The sequence below is a fragment of the Bison bison genome, unplaced genomic scaffold (genome assembly GCF_000754665.1).
Source record: "Bison bison bison isolate TAMUID 2011002044 unplaced genomic scaffold, Bison_UMD1.0 scf7180017864460, whole genome shotgun sequence".
Classification (NCBI taxonomy): domain Eukaryota; kingdom Metazoa; phylum Chordata; class Mammalia; order Artiodactyla; family Bovidae; genus Bison; species Bison bison.
In genome coordinates this window covers 6,374,215-6,388,683 of record NW_011495022.1, presented here as the reverse complement: position 1 = coordinate 6,388,683, position 14,469 = coordinate 6,374,215, and the positions used below count along the sequence as shown (strand labels likewise).

At 35.6% G+C, this 14,469-nt stretch overlaps 1 protein-coding gene across 1 annotated transcript in view; it reads left to right on the top strand.

Moving 5' to 3' along the window:
* The window catches only part of SCRN3 (secernin 3), a 32,321-nt gene that overhangs the window by 3,059 nt on the left and 14,793 nt on the right, over positions 1 to 14,469 (top strand). The window contains exons 2-5 of the mRNA XM_010859811.1: positions 219 to 388; positions 2,992 to 3,173; positions 3,926 to 4,125; positions 7,076 to 7,288. Of these exons, the coding sequence (XP_010858113.1) occupies positions 230 to 388; positions 2,992 to 3,173; positions 3,926 to 4,125; positions 7,076 to 7,288 (754 nt within the window). The 5' untranslated portion in view covers positions 219 to 229. The remainder of the gene's footprint in view (positions 1 to 218; positions 389 to 2,991; positions 3,174 to 3,925; positions 4,126 to 7,075; positions 7,289 to 14,469) is intronic.

Here is a 14,469-nt window from a genome sequence, read left to right as displayed (position 1 = left end):
TTATTCCTGTTTTCTTACTTATTTTTGTAGTACTAGAGTCATGCCCGTTACTTTCTTACTGATTTCTGTAGTACAGTATATGAAATTTAAAACTTTAGTGAACATCCTTTGTTAGATATGACAGTAATATCCCCTAGTCATCAAGTAAACTCTGTTTTGTATGTACTAAATAAAAATATTTTTCTCTTTTTATTTGCAAACTTCCATATGATTTTTAGTTAAAAAAAAAATGGAACCTTGTTCCTGTGACACTTTCGTGGCATTACCTCCAGCAACAATTGATAACAGGATTATTTTTGGGAAAAATTCAGATAGACCCTGTGATGAAGTACAAGAAGTCGTTTATTTTCCTGCTGCAGTTCATGACAACCTGAAGGAACATCTTAAGGTAGGTGAAATGCATGTTTTGTTAACAATATTTTTCTTTAAAAATGTCAAAAACAGTGTTTAAAAATCATTAGTTAGCTATCTGGCAGAGGCTATAGAAGTTAAAAAATTAAAGAATTTAAATTTCATAAATAATTTGAATCAGAACTAGAATTCTGGTCTTTTAGCGATTTGTAGAAAGCTAAAATAATTATTATTAGTTCTTTGAGCAAATATTTGAATGCTTACTATATGCAAGCATGTTGAATAGGAGAAAGAGAGTTAAAGCTTGCTGTCAAGACTGGTTTTGTCTTGCTTTTAACAGTTCCCTACCTTAACAACAGGTTTCCCAGGTGGCTGGGTGGCAAAGAATCCGCCTGCCAAATAGGAAACTGGGGCTGAATTTCCTGGGTCGGGAAGATCCCCTGGAGAGGGAAATGGTAACCCACTCTAGTATCTTGCCTGGAAAATCCCATGGACAGAGGAGACTGGTGGGCTATAGTCTGTGGGGTCACAAGAGTCAGACAGGACTTAGGAACTAAACAACAATCACTCTTAACAAGAGGTGTGAGATCTCATATTAAGATGTGTGAATGTGGACTTCCTTGGTGGTCCAGTTACTAAGAATCCGCCTGCCAATGCAGGGAACATGGATTCAATCCCTGGGCCCAGGAAGATTTCACCTGCTGCGGGCCAGCTGCACCCTTGTGCCACAACTATTGAACACCACAGCAAGAGAAGCCACCTCAACGAGAAGCCTGCACACCACAGCTCGAGTAGCTCCTGCTGGCCACAACTCGAGAAAGCGTGGGTGCATCAACAAAGACCTGGCTCAGCCAAAAGTAATAATAATAAAATATCTGAAAGCTTCAAGAATGCTGTGGTTAACACCATTTTAGAGCTCATGGAATTAAGACCCTTGGAATGGCTATGGAGGAAGATCCTAAATTGCAAAGATTTGTTGTTGCCAGCTTTCAACTTAAGTCAATTAGTTATTAATGTCAACCTGTCATAAAAATGCCAGCATGTTGCATCTGGCTAAATGAGGGGAGAAAAGATTTTATTTGCCTTGTTTACCCACCCTGCCCTGTAATGCCTATAATCATGAAGATGGAATAAATTGTAACATTTAGTTTCTATCATTAAAAAAAAAAAAGACTAGTTTTGTCTTTCAGGAGCTTAGAGTCTAGTAGAGGAATAGGATGTGTATGTAACTAACTACCTTGTAAAGAAGGATGAAGTTTCAACACCAAATTTAAGAGCAGAAATTTGTGACAGCAGTGGGGAAGAAGCAATTAATTCAGACTAGGAATCAAAGAAGGCTTCACCAGAAGTTGGGGTTTCAGCTGGAATTTGATGGGCAAAAAGGATTCTGATTGGTGTAGAATAGGAACAGTCATTCCAGGCTCTGGAAATGGCAGTTTTATCATCAGAAGAGGTTTTTTGATCCAGTGGTAACTGTCAATACTATGCACTAGTCATTTGATAGTATACACGTCAATTAAAGGATACTTTAAAAATTTTTTATTTAAAAAATCCATTTAGCATGGAATTTAAAGGGAAAATTTCACACTATGCTTTTATTGCTAAATTGTTTATTTTTAGATTCCATTTTTACTGATATTCTAGTACCAAGATATATTAAATATGTTTTATGTATTAGTTGTTCCTCCACATCCTTGGGGGATTGGTTCCAGGACCCCCTAGGATATCAAAATCATCTGATGCTCAAGTCCCTTATTATAAAATGACATATACATGCATATAATCTATGTACATCCTCTCATAAACTTTAAATTATTTCTAGGTAGTACAATATGTATGGCATGTAAATACTTGTAAATATAATATAAATGCTATGTAAATAGTTTACAGCAAGTGGCAAATTTATTTTGCTTTTTGGAACTTTTTGGAATATTTTTTTTGCTGAATATTTTTGATGAGTGTTTAGTTGACTGTGTGGATATGAAACCTGTGGATATGGAGGGCTAATTGTACTAGGCCAGTGTTTTGTTTTGATGAGACTATTTATTCATCGTGGATCCATTTCTGTTTTATCTCTTCATATTTGTCTCACCTATCCTGTAAGCCAGTAGTTCTTGTTCTTTTCACTGTTGTGGATGTACCTGATGGGCGAATCCCACATGTGACATGGGCTTCTATGGCAATCACTTGTAGTTGAAGGCTGCCATATGGAATGTGTATCATTAATCCACATACATCTTCCTTTACAATATGTTTCAAGATTTCACAACTAGAAACTCGCTTTCTCCTGAGCTTCTATTAGCGCCCCATCTTCACTTTTCTTCATAGTCCTTATACTTTGCATTTCCTTGTGTCTTAGTAATGTACAGGTCTTAGTTTCTTGAAAGCAAGATCTGTGTCTGATTCATCGTTATAACTAATATATCTCTTAGCAGACAGGAGATGCTTCACATATCTGAGTGAATAAATGCTCTTAGGGACAATTCTGAATATTTTTTAAGGGTAATGCCTTATAATTGAAAATTTCAATTTAGTTATAATCTCTTTCGTAATAGTCAGGTCTTTGATCGATTTTAAGATTCTAGACTTGGGTAACTTTCTTTTTCAGTTTTATTGTTGTTGCTATGACTTTCTTTACAGTGTACTTACATAGAAATTGATCAAGTTCCTGAAACATATGCCATTGTCCTTAGTCGCCCAGCTTGGTTATGGGGAGCAGAAATGGGAGCCAATGAGCATGGAGTTTGCATTGGGAATGAAGCTGTATGGGGAAGAGAAAAAGTTTGTGATGAAGAGGCACTACTGGGCATGGACCTTGTCAGGTTATTTTTTTGTTACATTTTTGCACTATAGAACTTGTCTAAGTTTAAAATTTTGGTGTAACTTTTAACATGTTTTATCTTCCTTTTTTTTTTTTTCATTGTTTGGACTTTGATACTTTATAGTTTGTGTTAAAAATGCTTTAGAATCAGTTCAAATGTCATTTAATTAGGAAAAGGGAGGGAGTGAGTGAGTGAGTGAAGTCGCTCAGTCGTGTTCGACTCTTTGCGACCCCATGGACTCCAGGTTCCTCCGTCCATGGGATTTTCTAGGCAAGACTACTGGAGTGGGTTGCCATTTCCTTCTCCAGGGAACTTCCCGACCTAGGGATCGAACCCAGGTCTCCCGCATTGTAGACAGACGCTTTACTGTCTGAGCCACCAAGGAAGTCAGGAGAATTGAAAATTATGACTCATTGGAAGCACTTAACATACTTTATTAGACCATAACTAATTCTCACAGTTACCTTATGGGGTATTATTATTATCCTGATTTTACAGATGAGAAATCTGGAGGTTTAGAGTTAAATCAACTTGCAAATAAATTACCAAGTTGGAATTTGAACACTGATCTTTGTTTCCATCATCCCAAACTAATTTCAGAAGGAATACGTTAGAAGTTGGATTTCACTATATCTATTAACTTGAAGAGGTTTTTCTTTGAACATTAACACAAAATCTCATGTGCATGAAATTATTTAAGAAAAATAATGGAAATTTCTTTTAATCTGAGAGCTTTAATATTTTTATTTTAGACTTGGCCTTGAAAGAGGTGATACAGCTGAAAAAGCCCTCAATGTCATTGTTGATTTATTAGAAAAATATGGCCAGGGTGGAAATTGTTCAGAGGGCAGGATGGTATTTAGCTATCACAACAGTTTCCTGATAGCAGATAGAAATGAAGCCTGGATTCTGGAGACTGCAGGAAAGTACTGGGCAGCAGAAAAAGTAGAAGGTATGGACAGCTTTTCATGATTTAATTTGTTTTACAGTTAATAAAATACCCCCTAATTGCAGACATTTCACTTAGTTGTTTTCCAAGATTTATACTCCAGTGCAATGAAGGGGAAAACTGCAGGGGAAATGAAAAAATATGAAAGAACATACAGTGAAAGAACTCTATAAAGAGCTTTCTTGAAAAAGAGGAAAAGGTGTTATTATCTCTTTTTCGTAAATATGATATTAATTTCATATAACCTGTGTACATTTTCTGTGAAGTAACTCTTGTATGCTTTATAGTAGTTTTTTACCTTTTAATGAGATAAAACCATTACTTTATTATTTTTTCATGTTTTAAACTTTGGACTGAACTCCAAAATTTCATCATGTGTGGATATGGAGGTGAAGACTAGGGAGTGTTACTGGGGATTGGTGATTATGAGTTAGTGGTTAGAAAGAATATGTTAGTAGTAACAGTAGTAAAGTGAAACATTTAATGTAATTGAGTAAATAAAACAGTTGATTGTTTTAGAATGATTTGCCTTTTTTTTTTTTATTTCTTTGTGATCATATATACTCATTTTCCAGTGAGGAAATCCAGAGATATGAAATTATGTAGTCATGGCAGTGAATGATAGAATTTATTGTTTTTAAATTTCATTTATTTATTGTTTTAGCCTTGGAATTTAAATATTTCCATCCTGACTCTCTGTTCAGTATTCCTTCACTTGAGTGTAGTCTTGTGCTAAGGCATATTCACATACCTTTTGTGTACTTACCCTGGATCTCATAGTTTTACAGATACACATGTGAAAATATTAAATAGTACATGAATAACACATACGTATATATGCCATGAATATTTAAAGAAAGGAAAAGTCATTGTGGACTGGAGAAGTTTAGAAACTCTTCATGAAGGTAGCTTTGAGCTTTGCAGGATTTGGATGCTATTTTTCACAACAGGTCATTGACAGTTGTTTCCATGGACATTTTATTTTATATTTTGCATGCATGTTTATCAATACATAAAACTTAATTGGAACTATTTTTCTTATTATGATAATTAGCCTGATCATACCATTAATTTCTTTTTATTTTGTCAAGTATGCTACATGCAAGAGAAAAATGAGTGTTTTTTGTTGAAAAAGTTAGCCCCACTGAGCCATCCAAAATGAACACCTTCATTGAGTCTGATTATTCAGTTGCAGATTAACTTTGCCAACTTGTTTCTCTTCCTAATAGTAAATGAGCCCACGAACTAAATAGCTTAACTCTAGGGAATTATTTTACTAGATGGAAAATTCTTCTTCTTTGACTTTGATTCTATCATGACTTAAGTCTATTATTGTAGTGAGACCATCCCAAATATGACTTCATTAGAGTAATTTAACTGATTTCTACTTGGCCAACTGTCATTCTAAACTGTTTTAAAATGTTATTAATTTTTATTTATCATATCTATTTCATTTATTATGATTTGTTTAGAATAGGCTTTTATTGTTTCTTCTGTTTTGTATTTTAATTGAAAATTTTGTTATAACTTAAGTGTCACGATATTTTTAGAAGCCTTCTATTTCTGTTCTAAACTTACTTATGGCTATTTTTTAAACAGTAATTCATATAAAAGACTAATATCTAAAATACATAAATAACTGTCAAAATTCAACAGTAAAAAGGCAATCCAACTAGAAAAATGAACAAGAAGACCCAAAGAGACATTTTGCTGAAAAGGATATACAGATATCACAAAAGCACACGAAATGATGTTTAACATTATTACCCATTAGAGAAATGCAAATTAAAATCACAATGAGATATTATTATACCTCTATCAGAATGGTTGAGAAATTTTTAAATTTATTTATTTTAATTGGAAGATATTTGCGTTACAATATTGTATTGTTTTCTGCCATACATCAACATGAATCAGCCATAGGCATACATGTGTCTGGAACCTCCCTCTTGAACCTTCCTCCTACCTGCCACTCTATCCCACCCCTCTAGGTTGTCACAGAGCAGTGGTTTGAGCTCCCAGCATCATACAGCAAATTCCCACTGGCTATCTATTTTACTGGAATGGCTAAAAATTTTTAAATGACTCTACCAAATGCTAGTGAGAAGGTGGAGAATGGGTCACAGCTACATTGCTAGTAAGAATGTACAGTCACTCAGGAAAACATTTTGGCAGTTAAAAAAAGGATCTTAATATGTAACTATTATTCAGTGTAACACTTAAAATCTTGTGCATTTATCCCTGAGAAATAAAACTTAAATGCACACAAAAACCTGTACATGAATTTGTATGGCAGCTTTTTCCATGATAGGCAGAAACTGGAAAGAACCAAGCAGTCCTTTAACTTGGGAATATTTAAATGAACTGTAGTATACCTATACCATGGAATACTACTCAGCAATAAAAAGGAATGAACTGTTGATACATATAATAACCTGGAATAATCTTTAGGAAATTAAACTGAGGGGAAAAAAAGCCTAAAATTGTATATTGTATGATTCCATTTATATGGTTTTTCTTGAAATGACAATTATAGAAATGAATAACAGATGGTTGCCTGGGGTTAATGAAAGGGTGGGTGTGGGAGATGAGTGGGGGTGGCTATGAAAGGGCAACATGAGTGATCATTGTGATATCATCTTGACAGTATGACTATCAATACTTTGGTTGTGATATCATACAAAGTGTTACCATTTGGGGAGACAGTATAAAGATGCATAGTTTGTTCTTTAATTCTTATAATTGCATGTGAATCCATAGTTACCTCAAAATAAAAAGTTTAATTTAGAAAACTATTTATGCATTTTAGTGTGTAATAAATAGATGTACACGGTACAACATTTAGAAGCCTATATTTACATTGAAATAGTGATTAAGGATCATAATGTACAGAGATAGATACATTACATTAAATGTGACTTTTCTTCTCCCTTCCTCTCTTCTTTCAAAATAGAGGGAGTTCGCAATATTTCTAATCAGCTTTCTATAACGACCAAAATTGATTGGGAACACCCAGACATGAGAAACTATGCCAAGCAGAGAGGTTGGTGGGATGGGAAAAAGGAATTCGATTTTGCTGCAACATACTCTTATCTTGACACAGCCAAGATGATGATTTCACCAGGCAGATACTGTGAAGGCTACAAACTTCTGAATAAGCATAAAGGTAATTCATCTTCTCCAACACCACAGTTCAAAAGCATAAATTCTTCAGCATTGTTTTACTTATAAAAATAAACATATTCACATGATTCAAAATTCAGAGGTACCCAAGTGAAGTGTCTCCCTTCTAAGGGTTATTCACTAGTCGTGTCTAACTCTTTGCGACCCCATGGACTTTAGCCCACCAGGATTCTCTGTCTGTGGAATTCTTCAGGTAAGAACACTGGAGTGGGTTGCCATTTCCTATTCCAGTCTCCCTTCTAACAGGCCCCTATTAAGTTATTTTTCCTATAGGCAGTTCCTTGTGTATTCTTTCAGAGATGTTGTATGCTTAATGAAATTATATATAGGTATTCTTGATTCTCTGTTTTACAAAATGGTTGCATTCCACACATACTTGTCTGCACATAACTTTTCACCAGTTAGCGGTAATGCATATCATTCTATTTTAATATGTACTGAACTTTTTCATTTTTTCAACAGGTACATCGTATTCTATTATTTTCGTATATTTTTATTTCCATATGGCTGTATTTTATCATTATAAAGATTGATTGTATGAATTATACTTTAGTTAACAAATTCCCTGTTACTTGGGTTGTTTTTAGTTTTTCACTACTGAAAATTATACAACATGCTTATAGCTTATTTATTTTCACATCCATGACCATTTTCCTAGAATACTTTCCTTGAAGTAGAATGTGGGGACAAAGAACGGGCATGTGTTGCGCTACTTTCATGTGGGAAAGTGAAAGTGAAGTCCCTCAGTCGTGTCCGACTCTTTGCGACCCCTGGACTGTAGCCCGCCAGGCTCCTCTGTCCAGGGGACTCTCCAGGCAAGAGCATTGGAGTGGGTTGCCATTTTCTTCTCCAGGGGATCTTCCCAACCCAGGGATTGAACCTCTGTCTCTTGCATTGCAGGCATACTGTTTACTGTCTGAGTCACAAGGGCTCTTTGTCTTGTCTATTTGCCTCCAAATAATTCCAGAAAAATTCTTTATCTGCCACGCAAAAATTATCTATCTGCCACCCAATAATTATGAAGATTATTTAGAAGATTATTGGGTGGCAGATAAATGCTAAAAGGCTCTTTGCACTAATAAAAATATGTGACTAATGTATACTCTTTCACTTGAAAGATAAAGTGGTTCTATAAATCAGTCAGAAAGCAACTTCTCAGAGATAAAATCAGTCAGTGATTGATACTTGCTTCTCAGGTATTCATTAAACAAATTAAATATACATATAGCAGAAAAACACAGCTTCCCAGGTGGCTCAGTGGTAAAAGAATCTGCCTGCCAGTGCAGGAGATGAAGGAGACCCACGTTTGATCCCTGGGTCAGAAAGATCCCCTGGGAGGAGGAAATGGCAACCCACTCCAGTATTCTTGCCTAGAAAATCCCATGGAGAGGGGAGCCTAGCTGACTATAGTCCCTAGGGTCGCAAAGAGTCGGACACAATGGAGTGACTAAGCACACAAATATGCACACACATACAGCAGAAAAAAGTTTGTGACAGAATGTTTTTAGAATGCCTTAATGTCATCATTTTCCAAGTATTTAATACCTTACTTTTAATTTCCAGAACGTCTTATTATTTGAAAATTTTCCTCTAAGTTTCTTAATGTTAGTTTGTCATTTTATAAGTAGGTTATTTGAAGTGTCTTTTTTTCCATGTGGATCGAGATGTAGAAAACACTAAACTTTGTTACTCTAAGGATTTTGATTTTATGGTGACCATTATTGTCAAAGTAGAGATGGAGTAATGGTTGCAACAGTACCTACTCCTGTTTATTTAAAAAGTGTATCAAAGGCTAGACACTGTGCTAAGTGATTACACTATTTTCTTTAAGCAACCATGGTAAGTAGGTGTTATCTTCATTTTACAAATGAGGAAACTGTGTTTGTGCTCTTCACTTATCTCCTGTATGAAACTTAAAAAAAAAAAAAGACTCGTATTTGTCCTCACATTTTCTCAGCACCTAGTTCAGTGTCTGCACTAGTGTATATGTATGCTTAGTAAGTTTTTTTTGTTGTTAACAAAGGCTTGTAAATTGAATTGAACTATCTAACTTGCAGATAGTTTAACGATGATCATTATTGTGCCTTTTTTGTGTGTGTGTGTGGCAATAAACCTAAAGGGTTAGGACATAAAATTAGCAGATATTCTGAAAAAATGAAGAATATTAACACATAACTAAGCCGGACAGAAAAATGTCAAGAATTGTAAGGTTTAGGGTGATTGGATAAAAGGAATAAAAAATAGGTAGAAAAAATTACAAATCAATTAGCTACTCAGTGTAATAATTTATTATATTTAACTACAAAATGACTGAATTATAGATTTGAAATGCATACATGATTATAGTAATAGATGTGTCTGACATGAAACTTCTTTTTCCTCCAAGTATGAAGTACAGTTCATCCAGCTTTCTGTGCTTTGCCAAAGGAATAAATGTCTTTCCAGTACTTTTATAGAAAATTGTCTACTAGAATATTATAGCTAATTTTTCCTGTGATTTTTCTAGATGGAAGAGCCTATTTGTCTTGCTACCTGATAGCTATTAACTGTGCTGCATGTATGTCCAAATTGTATCTACATTCACTCACGTATTTTAAATGACTAGTTTAAATTGCAGTGAGATTGTACCCTGTGTTTTGCATTCATTTTCGTGAACCCTGCCACTGCAGTTTCAGTACTTATTCAATGCTTGCTAGTGGATTACTTATAGCTATCCTACTCAAGTGATCATGTAAATCCTTCTTTCATTTTGAGAATTGTAGGTTTTGAATACAGAAAACATTTTCATAATACCTGTCTTATCTCAGTGTTATGGTTTTGACACTGTTTTCATCAAAACTTGCTACTTATAGGAATTTATGTTTGAATCATTCTACAATCTCCCTGGGTGCAAAAGCTATGCGTCTGATAGGTGTGGGTGGCTTTTGCTTTATTGTCTAGTTTTATAATTAAAGATTGTTTTCAGATATATACTTTTTTTGTTTCTCCCTGCATTTCTCTAAATTAACAGAAAGGTATTGCTCCTGTAACAAATTATCTACACATTATTTTTCTTTAATTTGAAGTCATAGCTATGTTATGGAGGAAGTGAAAATTTGCTATTAACATAAAGCAGTTGGTAGTTTGAGTGATTAAATGAGGATGGAACACTAGATTGTTTTATATGGAAATCAACTTTATTTTAATTTGAAATGTCACAGAATCACAATTTGGGTACTGACTTGATGTAAACTTATTTCTTTTAATTATTCCCATATATCATGGGAATGAGGGGAATTTCTTGCTTTTCATGCTTTATTTGTCCGTGTAAGTAATTTCATTTTTTTATTCCTTTGCTGTCATTGTAGTAGGATTTGGAAAGAGAAGAAACAAATACCTGTGGTCAACCAACTGTGTTAAGTGAAAGTTATTTTTTTCTTTAGGACTAATTTTAAAGCAGTACCTAAACATTTACATATAAGTGTCTGAAAATATTTTATGTGATGGCAGGAACTCTATGTTTTGTGTTTTTTTTTAAATATACTTGTTACAATATGGATCTACCATATTCATTACTGTTATTAAGAAATTGATACTGCTTGAGGGCAAAAAGAGACATATATAATAAATGAGAGGCACAAAATCTGAGTTGGTTAAAAGCATAAAGCTGAACATCTGCTTCTGGTTAACAAGGGGTAGCTAGTACTGGACTAGCCTCTTCCCAAGAATAACTATAAAAGCTGGAAGAATAAAACCACTGTTTGAAGGCCTGAAAACAGTTAGGACATGAGGGGCCTAGATCCAGGAAATTGGAAAAAGACCATCTGCACTCTGAGAAGAGTCTGACCTTCTATGTCACTATTTCTCCTCCTAGCACTTGCTGACTTTTATGCACTGTGTATGTAGGATGAGTAGTCGCTAAGACCTTACAAAGTTAAGTAGAGATTTTGGCAGTCTTACAAGGTCTTAGGGACAAAAATTGGATTTGATGAACAACCAAGAAGGGGCCTGAGAAATACCCTAGGCTTTCAGTTGAAACTTCAGAAAGGCTATACCTTAGAAATAAGAATGGACAGAGAATAGACCAGTCTCAGCTGGATCAATAGGTAATCTACGTATATTCCATCTGTTTGCCAGAATCTTCTGTGGAGGAAAATATCATGCAGAGCCTCTACAAATTTTCATTTATAGTGTCCAACATTTAATTAAAAAGTTATCAAATATGCCAAGAAATGGACCAAATGACTGAAAATCAAGAGAAAGACAGTAGAAACTGACCCACTGGTTATCTGCAATTAGTTTTATTGGATACAGACTTTTAAATTAATATGTTTTATATGTTTAAAAAAACTAGATGAGAAGATGGAGAATTTCATCAGAGAACTGAAATCTAGAAAAGAGAACCAAGTGGAAATAAAAGAACTGTTGTTGTTCAGTTGCTAAGTCGCATCTGACTGTGACCTCATGGACTGCAGCACGCTGGGTTTCCCTGTTTTCCACTATCTCCTGGAGTTTGCTCAAATTCATGTCCATGAGTTGGTGATGCTATCTAACCATCTCATCCTCTGCCTCCCCCTTCTCCTTTTACCTTCAGTCTTTCCCAGCATCAGGATCTTTTCCAGTGAGAGGTGCATCAGGTGGCCAGAGTATTGGAGCTTCAGCTTCAGCATCAGTCCTTTCAATGAATATTCAGGGTTGATTTCCTTTAGGATTGACTGGTTTCATCTCCTTGCTGTCCAAGGGACTGTCAAGTGTCTTCTCCAGCACCAAATTCAAAGGCACCAATTCTTCAGCACTCAGCCTTCTTTATGGTTCAACTCTCATATCCATACATGACTACTGCAAAAACCATAGCTTTGACTAGATGAACCTTTGTTGGCAAGGTGATGTCTTGGCTTTTTAATATGCTGTCTAGGTTTGTTGTGGCTTTCCTTCCAAGGAGTGTCTTAATTTCTTGGCTGCAGTCACCATCTGCAGTGATTTTGGAGCCCAAGAAAATAAAGTCTGTCACTGCTTCCATTTTTTCCCCCTTCAACTTGCCATGAAGTGATGGGACTGGGATGTCTTGATCTTAGTTTTTAGAACTGTAAATTTATAATTACTGAGAATTCAGTATAATAACTTATGAGACATAGCAGAAGAAAAAATTAGTGAATTGGAATATCAGTAGAAAATTTCTGCTTGAAACAGAGATAAGGCTTTGGAAAATACAGGCAGGAGCGGGAAAGCCATATAGGACCCATTGAAAAGGTCTAACGTGTATGTAGGTGGGGTCCCAATAGGAAAGGTGAGAGAGAATACGGATGGGCAAAAAGCAAGATTTGAAGAGATACTGGCCAAGAATTTTCCCAAATTAATAAAAGTCGGCAAGTCACAGTTTAATGAAGCTCTACAAATCCCAAGGATAAATAAAAGGACACCACCCCTGGGCCTATTGTAATAAGATTGTTGAAGAGGGAAATAAACAGAAAATCCTAAAAGCAGTCAGAGAGAGAATATATATTACCTTCAAAGCATCAAATATAAGACTGGCAGAAAACCTTTGCCTTCAACAGAAGGGAAAGAATCTAGAAGACTGTAAAATGACACCTTTAAAGTGATAGAGAAAAATAATTATTACCAATTTAGAATTCCATATCCAGTGAAAATATACTACAGAAATGAAGTTGGACTAAAATTTGAGAGAATTCATCACTAACCCAATTGGCTGGAATCAAGATTGCCAGGAGAAATATCCACAACCTCAGATATGCAGATGATAGCACTCTAATGGCAGAAAGCAAAGAGAAACTATAGAGCTTCTTGATGAAGGTGAAACAAGAGAAGCGTGAAAAAGCTGACTTAAAACTCAACATTCAAAAAACTAAGATCATGGCATCCAGTCTCATCACTTAATGGCAAATAGATGGGGAAGAGTGGAAACGGTGACAGATTTTCTTTTCTTGAGCTCCTAAATCGTTGCAGACGGAGACTGTAACCATGAAATGAAAAGACATTTGCTCTTTGGAAGAAAAGCTATGACAAACCTAGACAGTGTGTTAAAAAGCAAAGGCATCACTTTGCTGACAAAGGTCCATATAGTCAAAGCTATGGTTTTTTTCAGTAATCATGTATGGATGTTAGAGTTGGACCATAAAGAAGGCTGAGTGCTGAAGAACTGATGTCTTCTAATTGTGATGCTGGTGAAGACTCTTGAGAGTCCCCTAGACAGAAAGGAGATGAAACCAGTCAATCCTAAAGGAAATCAGTCCTGAATATTCATTGGAAGGACTGATGCTGAGGCTGAAGCTCCAATGTTTTGGCCATCTGATGTGAAGAGCTGACTCATTGGAAAAGACCCTGATGCTGGGAAAGATTGAGGGCAGAGGGGAAAGGGACTACAGAGGATGAGATGATTAAATGGCATCAGCAACTCAATGGACATGAGTCTGAGCAAACTCCAGGAGATAGTGAAGGACAGGGAAGCCTGGTGTGCTGCAGTCTATGGGGTTGCAAAGAGTTGGACACAAGTTAGCAACTGAATAACAATGAAACAACAAATCAGTTGGTACTAAAAGAAATATTGAGTTATTCTTCAGGAAAAATGATCTTAGAAGCAAGGTGGGTGAGAGTGAATAAAGAGTAAAAGAAACAGTAAATGTGTGGGTAAAACTAAATAAATATTGTCTGAAAGAGGAGAGTGAAAAATTTGGCTTAAAGCTCAACATTCAGAAAACTAAGATCATGGCATCCAATTCTATCACTTCATGGCAAATAGATGGGGAAACAGTGGAAACAGTGGCTGACTTTATTTTTCTGGGCTCCAAAATCACTGCAGATGGTGACTGCAGCCATGAAATTAAAAGACGCTTGCTCCTTGGAAGGAAAGTTATGACCAACCTAGACAGCATATTAAAAAGCAGAGACATTATTTTGCCAACTTAAAAGTCTGTCTAGTCAAGGCTGTGGTTTTTCCAGTAGTCATGTATGGATGTGAGAGTTGGACTATAAAGAAAGCTGAGTGCCAAAGAATTGATGCTTTTGAACTGTGGTGTTGGAGAAGACTCTTGAGAGTCCCTTGGACTGCAAGGAGATCCAACCAGTCAATCCTAAAGGAGATCATTCCTGGGTGTTCATTGGAGGGACTGATGTTGAAGCTGAAACTCCAATACTTTGGCCACCTGATGCAGAGAGCTGACTCATTTG